The 17,921-nt window shown below is 39.7% G+C and overlaps 1 protein-coding gene across 2 annotated transcripts in view; it reads right to left on the bottom strand.

The window, feature by feature from the left end:
* The window catches only part of RNF130 (ring finger protein 130), an 87,003-nt gene that overhangs the window by 52,326 nt on the left and 16,756 nt on the right, over positions 1–17,921 (bottom strand). For both annotated transcript variants that reach the window (XM_064480182.1, XM_064480181.1), the window contains exon 2: positions 7,980–8,174. In XM_064480182.1, coding sequence (XP_064336252.1) covers positions 7,980–8,174 — 195 coding nt within the window. The remainder of the gene's footprint in view (positions 1–7,979; positions 8,175–17,921) is intronic.

The following is a 17,921-nucleotide window of genomic DNA, read 5'->3' on the forward strand; positions in this document are numbered from 1 at the left end:
AAAAAGAGAAGACGGTAGGAGCAAAGACCAGCATGGAAAAGAAAGCCACTTTCTTCCTCCATGAAGGAAGGCAGAAAAGTAGGGAGGCAAAATATTAGGAAGACATCACCAGACACCAGAGAGTCACCTAACTTTTAGTTAAGAGTTCTCAGGGGTCATCTTCAGCATACTATAGGAACCCTCTCTATAAATTACTGACTCTTTTAGGTAGCTGGTTCTATCCACAGGTAGTTTTAAGCATTAAATCGGTCTTTCTTAAAACTAAAATCTTGATTCCTAAATGCCAATTCATGACTCTCCGTTCTCTTCTCTGGAGAAGCACCACTGAATAAATAAACTGTATTTCACTGATTGTGTAAAATGCCATCATTACTGTACATATCATGAAGGGAAAAAATCCCGTCGATAAACTAAAATGCCACCAAATATAAGAACCACTTCCAGAATCGATGAAAACTCCTCTTCCACACAACAGTTCTTCAGACAGTCAAAGACACCCTCCCTGGGACTCCATTTCAGTCTCTTCTCCATACTAATTATTCCCAGAATCCCAAATAATCCACTTTTTAAAAAGTAACACTAACAAGTTGGAAATAAAATAAAACCTCTTTTCCTCCAGACCACTCAAGAGTAAGTTACTGGCATGATGCCACATCACCCCAAATATTAAGTGTGTATTCTACAAACAAACAAATACTTATAAACAGAGCACAGCCACCGAAATCAGGAAATTAACACTGATATATGATTACTGTCTAATCTGAGAGGCCATTCACGTTTCCCCAATTTCCCAATAATGTCCATTAGAGCAGTCCAGATCAGAACCGTGCGTTGCATTTAACAGTCACGTCTCACTAGTCTCCATCAGTCTGGAACAGTCTCTCAGACTTGGCTTGATGCTCGCAGCCTTGACACTTGTGAAGTTTACAGCCCAGTTACTTGCAGAATGCCCGTCCCTCTGGGTTCATCTGGCGTTTCCTCGTGGCTAGGTTCAGGTTGTGCACCTCGGGCAGCAACATCACAGAAGTGACGCTGTGCTCTTCTTGGTGGCTACCACCAGGTGGTACAGTTCTGACACATCCTATTGCTGGTGAAGCTCACTTTGACCATCTGGTAAAAGTGATGGCCCCCAGGCATCTCCACTGATAAGTTACTCTTTTCCCTCTTAGTAATTATTAAGTATTCTGTGCAGAGGTACGCTGAGACTAGATAAATATTCCATCAGTATGAACTCATGGTTCCTCATTTATTTAATGGGCTGAAATACTTACTATCATTATTTATTTTGATGCTCAAATTCCAAATTGTGTTTGATAAAACATTGCTTATAGACTTTCTCCATCCTGTTCTTTTTTTGGATATTATTTTTCAATGTCTTGTTCAATTCTTTCAATAAAGAGTGAATACAATGCTTCCAATATCAGGAGCCGCATGAGACTAACATCTCCCTTCATCTGAACATTATGTTCACAGGGATACAGGCTAAGCCCTCAACAGCTTTTAGCAGCCATGGCACACGTTAGCGCGTGCTGGGCTTACATGATTGAAGGTCCCCAGGAGTCCTCAACTTGAACTGTTACTTAAACTAGGTCTCCATAAACCCTTGTTACTAATTTTTTTGAACGCATGTGCAGGATGACTTAATGAATATCTTCCTTCTGTTGTTATAAGTTCCAAGATCTACCTAGTTTTGTGTTATTTTCAAGTTAAGAAACTTGTATTTATGTTTTCCTATAGGTTTTTGATAAAAACATTTTAATGGTGGAAAAAGAAAAGTTAAGTACAGAGTTAGGCATTCTAGCAGGGAAGATTTTTTTTTGTAATTAAAGCACCATCAGTTACAATGTGTCAATTTCTGGTGTACAGCACAATGTCCCAGTCATGCATATACATACATATATTCGTTTTCATATTTTTTCATTAAAGGTTATTACAAGATACTGAACATAGGTCTCTGTGCTATAGAGAGGAAACTTCTTAAAAAAATCTGTTTTTATATATAGTGGCCAACATTTGTAAATTGGAAACTCCCATATTTATCCCTTTCCACTCCCTTTCCCCAGTAAACATAAGACTGTTTACTATGTCTGTGAGTGTCTTTCTATTTTGTAGATGAGTTCACAGTGCCCTTTTTTTTATTTTTAGATTCCACATATGAGTGATATCATACGGTATTCTTCTTTCTCTTTTCTTAGCCAGGGAAGATGTAAGCTGAGATGAAAGTAACTTACGTGAGCTTTCACACCAAGCACCAGCACTCCAAAGGCCTTACAATATGTTATTTACGTTCAAGAGAAACTTCTAAGTCTGAGAGCTCAGTGAACTAGGAACAATTAAGAAAACGGATGGTAGGTGGTGGCAGCCAGGTTTCTCACTTTTGGAATGGGAGTTAACAGATAAGCAAAGGGAGAAAACTAGAATAATCCATGCGGTAACGGATTAGAGTCACAGACCTAGTGTGAACTCATGCTTAATACAGACATAGAAATATTTACAGGCATGTGTATACACAGCTATCTGTATACACACATATATTTCCTTGCTCTGCCAACTAAGAAGGCCCAGAGCAACAAAACCTCAATAGTAACAAGTACACCTAATACCCAGAGCTTGGTTTCTCGTATCATTCTCCTACGGGCTCCTTGGAGAAATGGCTGATCCTAGAGCTAGGATAGGAAATATGTAAGAGACGAGCCTGGAGCACCTCAGAGCACCAGAAAGGAAGGAAGTGCTCAAAAAGCAAAACAAACAAGAAACCAAAAGCCCAACACCCATGGTAATATGTCAAAGGACACAGAAGTCCATTGAAAGAGTTCCCAAAGGCCAAAGCTGGAATAATTTGAGCAAAAAAAAATAAGCAAAGTTGTATCATATTTCAAGACAAAGTATAAAATAAATATCCATGAGTTCGTATTGCTACATATAAATGACTGAACACATTAACAGAGAAGAGACAAATCATCCATGCAGAATAATTCCAAGTCAACGTGTAATACTCCATCCTGAGAAGGGGAAGCCTGACTCCTCACTCCTGAAGTGCGGGCTGTGCACAGAGACCTCCTCCTGCAGAAAGCTGTGTGGAGGAGAGAGGAGGAACTTCACAGTGCAGGAGCCTGACAAGCCGCCAGGTGGCCAAGGTTAACGTCAACAGTGGTCATTCGAGGTGACGGCACACATCTCTGATGTGATGCAATGAGAATGACACTTTACCTGTCTGGTCTTCCTCTCCAAAACCCACATCCTCAGTCTGATCGGGAACACCACATCAAACAAATCCCACTGAAGGACACTACAAAATACCTGAACAGAAGTCCTCAAAACTGTCATAGTCAAGAGGAGCCTAAGGAGATGGAATGACTCACTGTCCTGGACCATCCTGGATGGGATCCTAGCACTGAAGAAAGACGTCAGATAAAGACTAAGGAAATCTGAATAGAGTATGGACTTTAGTTAATAATACTGCATCAATGTGGGTTCATTAATTCTAACAAACCGACCATACTAATACAGGATGTTAACAACAGGGGAGACTAAGTGTAGGGTCTATGGGAACTTTTTGTACTATCTTTGAAATTTTTCTGTAAATGTAAATCTGGTCTAAAAAAAGTTCATTAAAAAAAGACTCACGCTACAAAAGGGAACAACTCATTCCACAAATGGAAATAACTCATCAGAAAAAAAAGAGTCTAGATAACAAAGAAACAACACTTTTAAAGTGCTGAAACCCAGAATTCCATATCAATGTCCTTGAAAAATGATGGCAAAAAAAAAGACACTTTCAGATAAGTGAATGATGAGAGAATTCATCACCAGCAGATCTTCACTGCAAGAAATGATAAAAAAAAAAAGATCTGAATTGAAAGGGAAATGACACCAGATGGAACTTGGAACTATAGAAAGAAATAAAGAACACCAGAAATGCTGATCTGTGGGTAAATGCAAAAGCCTATCACCTTTTCCTTCATCGGTTTTGCTGTTCCCATTACCTTCGCCAACAAAGGGTCTCTTCTCATGCCTCTTATAAAGGATCCATGGACTTCGAGTCTGACAGTGGGTCTTAATAGGGGCAGAAAAGCCCTCCTAGGCAGTCTGCCTACAAACTCTGGGGAAGGATTTCACATTGCTGCAAACATGGAGGGAGCCCCTGGCATTTAGCAGGCATGGGCCTGGGGGCTAAGTATTCCGTAACACAGAGGACAGTCCTGCAGAGCAAAGAATGACCCTGCCCCAATGTCCCTCACACCCTCCCCCTTGAAAACCCTCAACTCAAGAACCTCAGGAGGCCTCATGGAGCCTCCCCGGGCCTCTCACACGCACAGCCAGGCTGTATCATCTCCCTCAGCAGCTGTGCTCCTGGGACGAGCTCTGAGCTTGCAACTGTGAATCCAGGTCATCAAAGTAAGAACAGCTATCAAGTAAAGAATGTCTTCCGTCCTGTAACCGACGGAACTGAGTTCTAAGCCAGTATTCTAAACCCATGCAGACCCTTTACATGACTTTAGCGTCCTCCTCTTCTGCTGCTGGAGAGAAGGGATAAGCACAAGCAAGACAGAAAGGCAAATCGATTGCTGAGTCCAAGCAACCTGCTCAGGGCACTGAGCCTGCAACGGCTGAGTGAGACAGCAAGGCTGGGAGGCGGCCTGCCCCAAGTGTCCGGCACAGGGAGGGCTCCCCACTTCCACTTAGGGTTCAGAGAAGGAAAGGAAACATTTAAGCATACGGAAAAGTTTTAAATCAGAATCATCAGCAGTCATTTTTTTTTTAAAAGCTATTATTTAAGAAAAGCTACTGCTTACTTGTTTCAGTTTTAGCCTTTTCTTGATAATCATGAATTTCTGAAAAAGTGTATGGATCATATGGAAGATACAGAAGAGAGATTTACAAACTCAGGCAAAAAGATACATACAATTAAAACTCTATTTCCTGCCACGGCAGTACATTTAAACTGCAGGCTCAATCTTTGCCGAGGTGATTAAATCCATATTTAATCAGAACCTAAAAACTTTAAACAGTTATAACAATAGTATGACTATTATATTATTCATTTTCCTGATGGGCTTTTGGAATGAAATAACAGATTTGCATTAAGTGGCCCAAAGTACGGACATTTAAAGATATTTTGCAATGTGATGCATCTTTGTTTTCATAGTGGGACTTTTTAATATTCACAAAGTGAATATTCTGTATTTTACAGAAGTGTGATATTTTTCTTTTGATTGTTAGATAATAAATACAGAGCTATATGTTTTTTAAAAAAGAGAATACAGTGGAAAAACGGTGAAGTTATTTAACTAATTCTATTCAACCAGCTAAAGGAATAGTAAGAAACATTTGACACTGCTAACTGACATAAAGATAGAAAAGCAACATTATTATTTGGTTACATGTTTATCTAAATTACCTCATTGTCCTATTAAGAATGAAAAGGATGTCCACAGACATACAAATAAAACTATAGAAGAGATCTCCAACTTGACAATGATCTGACACAATTTATGACTGTTAAACAGTAAAGTCTTTATCAATTTTTAAAAACCAGAAAAATAAATCCTTAACTTTCAGACAAATGTGCATTATTTTAAACTATGCAAGAGCCCATAACTTCCCCTTTATACTACCACATATCCGCTGACTACATTACAAAGAATGTATTCTGCTAACTAGAGGTAACAAATAAAACCACAAATTGAGCGGTCTTTCCTGTCAATGATGTCACGGACATTGCGCCGGGAAAACACGTCCTTCAGTCACCAGATGAAGGGCATTCATTAGAACAAACAGGAGCAGGCTCCTGAAGCCTCGTTGACAAAGCAAGAAAATAAAATACCTACAACTAACAATGTGGAATTTAAAAATTAGTTATAAAATATATCCTTATATGCAAAGAAAGCTTAACAAAGCTAAGTGTCTGCACAAAATCATTTCCATGCAGCACATACTTATTTTGTTCAAGGTATTCTGCTCTATGACTACCGCAGAGGATAGAAAGATGAGGCAAAAATTTTAACTTCCAGAAATGTGCAGTCTTCTCTCTGCTGCCAGTTAAGCATGCAAACAATGACAACACAAAAGCAAAAGGGACAGCACTGTCAAAGAGGTACAAAAAGGCACTGTGAAGACTGCAGGGGCCTTGAGTTCATTTTCCCTCATGTTTTCAGTAGGAAGAAATCAGTAAGGAATGATTAGGTCCAAAATTTCAAAAAGTTTTTTCTCCCCTCTAACACAACTGAGGAGAGCAGACTGGCACCCGCTCTGAGACCTAAGCAGCAAACCACTGTCTGGAATCCAGTGTTTCACATCGAGGTTCTGCAAAATCAGACTGCCCCTTGATTTCCTTCTGGTTTCCCTGAAGAAATAAAAAGTAATCTCTGGATACTGAAAATCTTTCTATTTTATTCTTTGTGCTTTTCTTTAGTTTCGGTCTGTCTACAATGAGCATGTGTTACTTCTGCAATTTGGGAAACATATTTGAGTTCTAAAAGGCTTAATTTGAAGGGAAGAAAAAAAAAGTCACAGATCAATAAAATATAAATCTGTCTGTATTATTCTATCAAAATACAAGGGTATCAATAACCCTCAATTAGGGTGAGCAGATCTTTGCAAGATAACTGTCTAAGATTGATTATTGAAATATTAACTATATGATTACAAAGTTAATTCATTAAAGATAAATTTCATTAATCTTAAAATTTTTATGAATGCAGAATTAAACTTTATCCAGGTTTCAACTTAAGAAACAGACTGATGAACTGAAAGAGTATCAAAAACCCTGCATCTAAGCCTCTCTCCTCCTGGCCCCTACCTGCTGCAGTCTCCCAGTCTGCCAAGGTGGGAGAGCATCCACCCCATACACAGTCATGGTGAGGACTGTCTAAGAAAATACATAAACAAGGGGCCCCTGCACATCACACGTCACCAGGGAAACACAAGTTAAAACAACCTACTACAATGGCCACAATACAAAAGCTGACATCACCAAATGCTGGTGAGGATAAGGAGCAACAGGAACTCTCGCTCGCTGCTGGTGGGAGTGCAGAACGGTACAGCCGCTCTGGAAGACACTCTGACAGTTTCTTACAAAATTAAACATCCTCTTACCATACAACTCGGCAAATGTGCTCCTTGGTATTTACCCAAAAGAGTCAGAAATGTATGTCCACACAAAACCTGCACATGGATGTTTACAGCAGCTTTATTCATAACTGCCAAAACCTGGAAGCAAGCAAGGTGTCCTTAAGTAGACGATGGGATAAATAAACTGGTACATCCAGACAAACAGCACTCAAAAGAAATGAGCCATCAGTCATGGAAAAGACAGGGAGGAAACCTAAATGTATACTAAGTGAAAAAAGCCAGCCTGAAAAAGGCCCAGGTTCTGCTGGGAACCTAAAATTGGTCTTAAAAAAAGTCTATTAAAAACCAAAAATGCTCACAGCACAGAGCCTGCCGTATATACAATAAGTGCTCAATAAACTCTAACTATTGTTATTAAAAGTTATATTGGAAATATCCTAAATGCTTCCAAAAGAAATGAAGAAATATTACTACTCTTATAATAATAATTACTAAGTCAGTTTCAACATCTACCCTGACAAGATGAAAAGCACCCCTCTCAAGCAGGCAGTCCCTAAGAACCCACGACACACCTTGGATGAGTGACTCTAAATCTATATTATTTTTCAAAGTTATCAAGTGAAATACAGAAATGTAAAATGAGTAAGGATTCAATCACAGCCAGTTAATTAGTTCAAGTTTTACAGGCTCTTATGGTCATTACTCAAAAAAAAAAAAAAAAAAGATAAAAAAGCACAACGAAAGGGAAAAATATATGAGACTCAACAAACAGTAATACCAAAAACAAATACAATCATAGAATAATGTTGGAAATGATACGGTTTCAGCAGAGGTAGAATGCCTACCTATAAAGCAATGATTTCTAGGAGGAAAAACAAAATGTAGCATCTCCTTTTCCGGTTTACCTGGATGAGTCATGGTGACTGGCTCCTCTTTGGATTTATTATTGTAGATGACTACAGCCACCGCATTGTGGAAAGCAGCCCGCGATATTTTCTCTTTAAACGTGCAGTTTCCCCTCTGCAGCAAGGCAATCCACTGTTTGATGTTGGGAGGGACAAAGAACCGTGTTTGAGGATCACAGCCCAGATGATCAGCAACTAAACAGATGAAAAGGGGGGTAAAAAACACAGACATTAGTTTTTTCTCAAGTAAAGATAAAAAAAATCAATCAAGCCTTCATCAAAGCGCTCTACTGCTCTCTGCATACTACACAGCTCTCAAGCACTTCCCGCTGCTCACTGCCAGCAGAGCGATAAAATACATCCACAGAGGACAGTGCAGTGACTCTGAATCCATATCTGCACAAGGAGAGAGACGCTCCATTAAAATGTTACCTGCAATGCAAACTGGAAGAGTGAAAAACTGTCTGACTTTATAGATTTACAAAAATATCAAAGAGTGATAAAATCCAGTGTAGGCTGGTGGAGACGAGGAAGAGAAGGCAAGCATGGAGAGCTGCCCAGAAACCCAAGTGACTGACGTTCCCTGACTTCTGCTCACTCATTTGCACTTACTCATCTCTTGATCCCCACCTCCCACCATTACCACAAGGAGACTGATTCTGCTTGGGGTAAACAAGGAAGGCAAACTCATCTTCGGTTCAGTTGTCAAGCGGTATTGTTGAAATTCAGATATGATTGAACAAACTTCTAAGAGTCTAAGGAAATTAGAGAAGTTCAGATCGCTGTCTGGAAGCTTAAATTAGCCAGAATAACATGAACCTAGAATCAACAGATTACTCCTCTAATTTATATTTACTGACACATATTACTCTACAATTCTACTTTAGGATACATATTTAACTATATCCACTTGTCTAACCAGACACACAAAGACACCAAAACTATCCCTTGGGACAACAAATTCCATGGTCACCATCCTATATTTGGAGGGACAGTTTGTTTCAAGTACACTTAAATTTGTCAGGGCAAGCGCCTCGATTTTTGATTCTGCAAATTTGGTAACCGTAGCTCCGGCACTCAGCAAGTCTTAGGAAGCTGCCCCTGGCTGCTCTTTCCACTCCCCATCCTCACAATTGTAACAGGTTAAAATGAAAAGGGAAGGGCGGTTCAGAAGGGGGACGAAAGTCAAAATGTTAGTCTGAAGACTGTGCGTACGTGGTGCCAGAGGACGGTGGGCCCGAGCCTCCTGGAGCCCGTCACTGCCAGTACTTCCAGGGCTGAGCCGGAGGGAGGAAGGGGAACACTCCACAAAAGGGTGTTACTAGATGTAAATAAACAACGAAAATATTAAATAAATACTAATCAATAATAAAGTATATGAAAAGATAACACCAGTGGGGCAATGGTTGCCTTTTACACCCCTGGAAGCACACTGCTTGGCAAAAGAAATGAAACATTTAGACTACTTAAACTATAAAACACAGAGGTGCCCCTAACTTCAGAGAAATGTTACATCTATCGTTTCCACTTCAATAATACCTTTCCCCCAATTCTCTGACTATCGTGGTGACGGATGGATGGCAATGAAAGTACTTGCTACCAGAGGTCTGCTAATACATAGCAAGTGGGGGATAAACGATTTCACAATTTGTCATGATTGTTGACAACTCTGACTCATTCTTTTCCTTAAACAGTTTCTGCACTCTGAAACTTTAGTCCTTTCTCAGTCGAATTAAACAGAGAAAAAAAGCCTATGTCATGATTTTAGTAGTCAACTATTGACAGACATGGCATAACGAAACTCTGAAATCCTGAAACAGACTGTTTACTTTCAATAGTATCTGTTTCACAGATAATTATGCTGTTTGAAAACATAAGCATTTAGGCAATGTGATATGATAACCTCACTGCCTTGGGAAAACTTTCAAGAATATATAAAGAGATCTGTACACTTGTCTTCTGTGAAACGCTCACTCATTTTCCTGTGACTTATCCTGTCCCCCCATGATTCCCTACACGTTCATGGTATAGTAAAGAGAAGACAACACAGTTAACGGAATCAGCAAGACCTGGAATTCAAATTCTAGACCATCCGAGCAACTGTCATTTTTCTGATCTTCAGTTTTTTTTACTAATTTATAAAGACTGAAATACAGTTCTTACCTAACCAGGGCTATAAACGTTAAAAAGTCTACAATATTCCTCTACCGTTGGAGAGCATGAAAAATGAACTCTCCTGCCCTTAGTTTTCGCAGTGTCGTCCCACCTTGTCCGAGTGATCCAGTTTGGTGCCATGGGGACTTCTGCAGGCATGTGTGTGACATCTACCCGCAGCCCAGCAGCACACCCCCGCCCCACACCCCTGGCTCCTGACAGCTACCACTCCCAAGGTTCATTCTCCCTCTGCTGCTGTGACAGTATCCCTGTCCACTTAGACGAACAACAGTTCGCTAACACACCATGTCTGAGACTGAAAAGACACATCACGGGGTGCAACCACAAAGCAAAATCAAACACACTGAAAGCTGACTTTAAAATTCTCCTAAAGGAATCCCCACCCACTAAGAACAGATTCTGAGAGCAACTGCATCATCAAAGCAAATTCCAACAACAGACTGCATGAGCAAAAGAATGTTCCTGTTCCCCTCAACTGACCCAAATCATCGTTCACAGGTCTCTGAAAACATGTGTATCAGTAAGAACATTATACGCAATAAAAGAAATTCAAGTTCCTGCTCAAGGAGGTAGTTTTCATTTTTCAGAAAAAGAAAATAAGGGGTTTTCATAACCAATACCATGATATGCTATTTTATTTATCTATTCTTTCCCATAATTAAGAAAAACTTGAACAATGAAAATAATGTTAACAGCTCTAAAACAACTTTCCAAGAGGACTGATAACTGTGATTAAGTGGTACTACTTCAAAATTTAATACCAGTTGCTTATACTTGAAGCAATTTATTCAGTGAAGACAGTAGTATGGCATAAAAGATCTGTGTAATTATGAACCACTAAAATTTTTTTCATTAAAAACCACAATGAAAATGTGAAATTATAGGTGATATAAAATATTAAAGTATTTTACAATTTTATTTGTCAATTATACCTCAGTAATTCTGAAAACATTGTATATTACAGAAAAACTTAACTTCAATTTCTTTCTATATGGCCTTTCTTGATGAGTCCAGAAATAGTAATGGGACTTTTATTTACTCCTTGACAAGAACCAAACAATTCTGTACAGGAACAATTATGGAATCCTCATCTGAATGAATATTAACCTCCATGCCCAGCAACATACTGAATACCAGAGAAATACAATGGAACCAAAAACCTTGGTCTTGAATCTTCAAGAACCTCTACATGTATCAATGGGGCATGCCTAGCACAGAAATTAAATAGCAACAAGGTAGTTTCAAGTGCCAACATGAAGAGTGCTTAGAATTTACAAAAGGAAGGGGAAGGGTATATATATAGCTCAAGTGGTAAAAGCACATGCTTAGTATGCACAAGGTCCTGGGTTCAATCCCCAGTTACCTCCTCTAAAAGTAAATAAATAAGCCTAATTACCACTCCTCCCCCCCAAAAAAACTTAAAAATATAAATTAAAAAGAGGATACTATAGTTTAAGAGAAATTTAGGAAAGGAAAAGAGCAACATAATGGTAAAGATTTAGTGGAAGTTGGCAGTTAAAGCCCTTGAAAAAAGCTCAGGCAGAAAGGAGGGGGTGCAGAAGTGACTAGCATAAGAAAACAGAACAAAGATAAAGCACTTCTCTCAAATTCTTGTGAAAATCAAATAAAATGATACATGATTGAAACTAAAACACTATACAAATTCAAAATAACCAAGCTCTTAAAAGAAGATCCCATCTGTAATGGGAAAAGAGGAAGAATACTCTGGCACAAAGGAAAGGCAAATGTTTAAAGGGTTCTGTAAGTAAATGAGTAAATAAAACCTCCCTTCCTCACCCCAAAGCAGCCTGAAGCGCTCCATTTTGTTATTTTTTATTAAAAAAAATTTTTTAATTGAAGTAGTCAGTTTACAATGTTAATTTCTGGTGTACGGCATAATGCTTCAGTCATACATATATTTCTTTTCATATTCTTTTCCATTATAGGTGACTACAAGATATTCAACACAGTTTCTTGTGCTATACAGTAGAAACTTGTCATTTACCTATTTCATATATATACTAAGTATCTGCAAATCTCGAACTCCCAATTTATCCCTTCCCACCCTACCTTGGTAACCATAAGTTTGTTTTCTATGTCTGTTGAGTCTCTATTTTGTAAACAGGTTTATTTGTGTCCTTTTTTTGGTTAAGATTCCACATACAAGTGGTATCATATGGTATTTTTCTTTCTCCTGGTTTACTTCACTTAGAATGATGATCTCCAGGCCCATCCATGTTGCAGCAAATGGCATTATTTTAACATTTTTAATGGCTGAGTAGTATTCCATTGTATAAACACACCATAACTTCTTTATCCAGTCAGTTGACGGACATTAGGCTGTTTCCATGACTTGGCTATTGTAAACAGTGTGAAGCTCTCTACTCTGATTCATTTCACTTAATAAGACCCCATTTCTTAAAAATGCCAACACCCCATCTAGTAAGCAGTGATCCCCATATGTTGTGGTGTGGGTAATGTTTCCTTCCATGCCCTCAGCCACATGGGGCTGGGGCACTGACAGAAGGTCAGTGGCTTCTCTAGGCACACAGTGTAGTTGCCCTAGTGTGACTCTTGCTCCCAGAGGCTGTGTATCTCGCTTCCTCCACTTGAAATGCCAATCCTACCACTCCTTTGTTGACTACCTCCTAAGCCTCAGAGTTATGCCAAACTATCTTTTCTGGAACGCCTTCCCGGTCTCCTAAGGCTGAGTTGGGTGCTTTACTTGTGTTTCCATGGTACCTTGAGATTACATCTATTTTAGCATTTATCATACTATATTTGTAACTGGTTGTTTGCTCTGAGTCTCTGCTAGGGCGTGAGACCTAGCATGTCCTCCAACATCTCTGACATACAGTAGGTGCTTAATTTACCTGCTGAAGGGAGTAAGAGGGTGACACAGTGGGAGATTAAGCAAGAATTGATATGCAGAAAAGGCTTGTGCCAGGGACCTCTGTTTCCTGTGGTAATGTTCTGACACGTAATGTTCTGTCAGCTGTTTCTTACAAAAGAAGTAAAAATAAAAATGGGCCTAACTAGTTACCCTAAATTTAGATGTTTCCATTGTCAAGTACATTCTGATACTTGCTTTCCTATTTTCACATTAAATTGTAATCTCTTTCATCTTTAGATTTCTTGCTTCCACCTTGTCTTTATTTTCTGTTCGTTACATTTTAATTTAATGATTCAAAGAAAAAAATACAATTCTTTATTTTTGTTTCCAACTTCTTAATTTTATATGTTCAGCCACTGGACTTAAGTGTCCAGCTTTCATCCCTTCATCTAGTTCCATGGATAAACTTGATTCTCTTACTACTTCTACATTTTCACTTAAATCTAAACATCTGATTTCTTTTTATTACTTTACCATCATCAGTTATTTCATCTTGTTGAAAATGTTTACTCTTCCTCTTAATTTTCTGTTAACCTATTTGTAAATTTCAATGTCCCTATTAACTTTGTTCCATTTTTTAATCCCTCTCCCCACCCCAGATATTTGTTATATTTTTTAATGGCAGGATTTATTATCATTATCACCTGCAAAAATGATCTAGACTGTCCTGATTTCTCAGGACCTGTTTTCATGATCATTCCCTATTTTTCTTTCCCTCTCATTTTAACATGGTCGTTTCCTCCATCTTAAAAATACACAAGGAAAAAGATCTCTCAGAAGACCCCCTTTACTCTGCTGTTGTCATAAGTTGCCTGTATTCATTATTCTCATCTCCTCGGTGTCCACCCATTACTCGTCATATTTTTTTTAATTGAAGTACAGTCAATTACAGTGTGTCTATCTCTGGTGTACAGCACAACATCCCAGTCATGGATATACAAATAATCATTTTCATATTTTTTTCATTAAAGGTTATTACAAGATATTGAACATAGTTCTCTGTGCTATACAAAAGAAACTTTTTTTAAAAATCTATTTTTATATACAGTGGCTAACATCTGTAAATCTCAAACTCCCAAATTTATACCCTCCCACCCCCTTTCCCTGTTAACCATAAGATTGTTTACTAAGTCTGCGAGTCTGTTTCTGTTTTGTAGATGAGTTTACAGTGTCCTTTTTTTTTTGGATACCACACATGAGTGATATCACATGGTATTTTTCTTTCTCTTTCTGGTTTCTTTCACTTAGAATGACGCTCTCTAGGTCCATCCATGCTGCTGCAAATGGCATTATTTTAGTCTTTTTTATACTCATCCCATTTTAATCTCTGCATCCAGCCTCTCCACTGAAAGAGCTGTAAGAGGCACCAATAACCTCAGTGTTGCTACATCCTAGGACGCTAAAAAATCTTAACCCTCCTCCAAATTGACCTCTCCGCAACCTCTGTCCCAGCTGAACACCCTCCTCTCTTGGCTCCCAGAGCCCTCATCCTCCTGGCTTTCCTCCTCCTCCTCAACGGCCCTCCTTCCTAGTCTTCCTGACTGACTCCTCTCCCTCCACCAGATTCTTCACCGCTGATGCTCCTGAGCCCTCAAACCATCTGGACGCAGGCCTGAGACTCTCCAGAGCTAGAATTCTCTCTACGTGGAGGGCAGACTTTTTTACTTACTGGAACAACGATGCTTACTAACTTCTCATACCAATCAGCCCTTTTCTGAGAAACTATTCTTCAAACTTTACTTATATAAATCCACAGTTTCCAACACATACAACTAAATCAGAATGCTAAGACTCAAGAGAGAAATACGGAAAGTTCCACACAGGGAGGAGAGTCACTCCCTCCCGTTCTGCGCAGAGACAGGTCTTGGCCTTGGTGAGCTCACAGATATTCTGGAATGTCTTTCCTGGTTCACGTGGAAGGAGGCATGGGAGGCACAGGCAAGGGTAAGGCAGTCACTCTCCAATGTATGTGTTTTCTGCCTGCTCTGCCCCATTTCCAGGCAAGGCCATGGGATCAACTTGGGGTTCGAGGTAGATTCTACTAGCTGCCCCCCAAAAAACCCCACCCCCAAACCAAAGACCTTATTTAATTCGGGCATCACTTCTACACAGTCATATGCCTCAAGTGACACCTACTTGAGCCTAGGAGGGTGAAGGCAGACAGACCAAAATGAGCCACACAAAAGTAACATATGAAGGAGAAGCCACAGGATGTGAATCAGGAAACCTGTGACTCCAGCTGCTGCTGGCAGCCATTTTACGATAAACAGGGGCTCAATCTCTGGGTAAAGTTGAAACTCTGATGGAAGGGACAAGATCGTTGGTAACACGCCAACTGTTGAATCCTTGAAGCCTGGAGGTGGCCCTGCCTTGGCGCTTCCAGTTCTGAGATGGGATTAACGTCCTCCTTACTTGCAATCAGTCTAAGCAGGGATTTGTTACTTGGAGCACCCATGCTCTCGTGAGAGTCAAGCGGCAATGCTCGAATTGGGGCTTTCTCCCAGCTGAGGGGCACTCAGCCCACCAGGATCCACACCTGGCAACTCAAGCCCAGCAGGACGGTCGGACCTAAGGGGAAAGCTTCCTGGGAAAGTCCCCTGACACAGGGAGGCAGCTGCGACGCCAGTGCTTTGCCTCCCTCCCACACCTGAGCAGAGTGGTAGTTTTCCAGGAGAGGACAGCTTCACTTGAAGACTAACATCCAGAGCAAGGGTTCGTGACAAGGATCCACGGCTAGAATCCAGGATGCCAGGGAAATCGTCTTTACTTTCACTAAACACTAACTGAAATCTAGCATTTTCTTCATCTATCAATGGAGACAAAAAGACATCTATAATTTGTAATTAATAGCAATTGCATTGATTTTTGCATGTATCACAAAATACTAGTAATTAAAGTTATTTAATCCAGCCCTAGAGCTTGTTACTTTATATGTTAAAAAAAAAAGCCCACATTTTACTATGTTACGAATATTTTGAATACACTGATACTTGTGTTTCAGGATACCTGGTTTCCTTTAATCCCATTTACTTTTGTACTCATCACTATTCTGAGAAGCAGCCCACAGGTTTCTTTTTCACTAGACTGCAGAAGGGAGTCTCACCTGCCTGGTTTAGTTTGTTTAACGTACACATTCAGATCAGTTGTTACTACTTTAGTTTGTTCTTACTATTCTCAAGCTCCTTTATACTTCTCCTCTTCTCTGCTTCTGAACGCATGCATGGATCAAACTGTCTTTATTTCCCTCTCTTCTTCCATCAATATACTCAAGTTCTGTTTTTTTGAAGGTACCTTTTAAATACTAACATGCATACCTGATAAAAAGTTGACATTTAATCACTATCTTTGTCCTCTTCCTGACGAACACAAGGCTCTTAAAACAGCTATCAAAACAAAGTACTAGAAACTTGGGGTCTTGAACAACAGAAATTAATTCTCTCATAGTTCTGAAGGCTAGAAGTCTGAAACCAAGGTGCTGGCAGGATCATGTTCCCTATGCAGGTCCCAGTGGAGAATCCTTCCTTCCCTCTTCCAGCTTCTGGCAGTTTCAGGTGACCTTGGCTTGTGGCTGCATCACTCCTGCCTCTGCCTTCACATGGCCTCCTCTGTGTCTGCCTCTTCACTTCCATCACTTATAAAGACACTTATCATTGGATTTAGGACCCACCCACATAATCAAGGATGATCTCATCTCAAGATCTCTAATTTAATTACACCTGCAAGGTGTAACTACAGGTTCCAGGCATTAGGACATGGACCTGTCTTCTGGCAGGCCACCATTCACCCCTCTTCAGAATGCAGCTCTGACCATCTCCTTCCCTCTGATGTGTAATTGCCCGCTACGCAGTTGCACCTTACATCTAATTATCCCCTCCCTAATACTCAATGTTTCACATAGCCAGTGCTTGTTAAACTTTGCCTACAGATGCTTCTCAGTCCTTATTTCAGTCAAGGTTCTCCAGAGAAACAGACCAGTAAGATAAGTGTGTGTATAAAGAGATTTATTAAGGAACGGGCTCATGTGATTATGGAGGCTGACGGGTCCTAGGATCGGAAGTCAGCACACTGGAGGGCCGATGGTGGAGTTCCAGCCCAAAGGTTGGAAGGAGTGAGACTCAGGATGAGATGATGTTTCAGTTGAGGCTGAAGGCAGGAAAACATCAATGTCCAGTTTGAAGGCAGTCAGGCTGGAGGAGAATCGGCCCTTTTGTTTTATTCAGGCCTTCAACTGATTGGTTGAGGCCCACCCACAATGGGGGTGGGAGTGGGAAATCAGCTTTATTCGGTCTACCAATTTATATGTCAATCTCGCCTAAAAGCACCCTCACAGAAACACCCAGAATGATGTCTAACCAAATACCTGGGACCTCTGCTGCCCAGCCAAGGTGATACATAAAATTAACCATCACAGCACACTTCACATTCCACTTTTCCCCTCTGTGTTTCCTCCTTCTTACTTATTCTACATCCTTTAGAAGTTCTTTCATTTAAGATTTCAGGGTAAACTTACTTTTTAGGTTACGCTTGTCTTTACATATCTGAAAACTTCTTTAACTTGCCCTCATTCTTGAATGATAGCTTAATGAGGTTAAAAAAAATCCACATGGTTATTTTTCTGACAGCACGCTGAAGATATTGTTCCATTATCTTCTGCTTCTTATGTTGAGAAGCAGCTCAATGAAACATTTTAATTGTGTAGGCTCAAATGTTACTGTGTATACTTTTTACTTCTGACTTAAAAAAAGTAAAATAAATGTTTTTTAAAATTTTCTATTAATTGGAAATTTTTACTTCTTCAGGTATATTCTAAAGAAAGAAACTTTTACAATAAATTACCTTTTAATATAGAATTTTAAGGAAGAAGGGAACAATAA

The sequence above is a fragment of the Camelus dromedarius genome, chromosome 27 (assembly GCF_036321535.1).
Source record: "Camelus dromedarius isolate mCamDro1 chromosome 27, mCamDro1.pat, whole genome shotgun sequence".
Lineage (NCBI taxonomy): Eukaryota > Metazoa > Chordata > Mammalia > Artiodactyla > Camelidae > Camelus > Camelus dromedarius.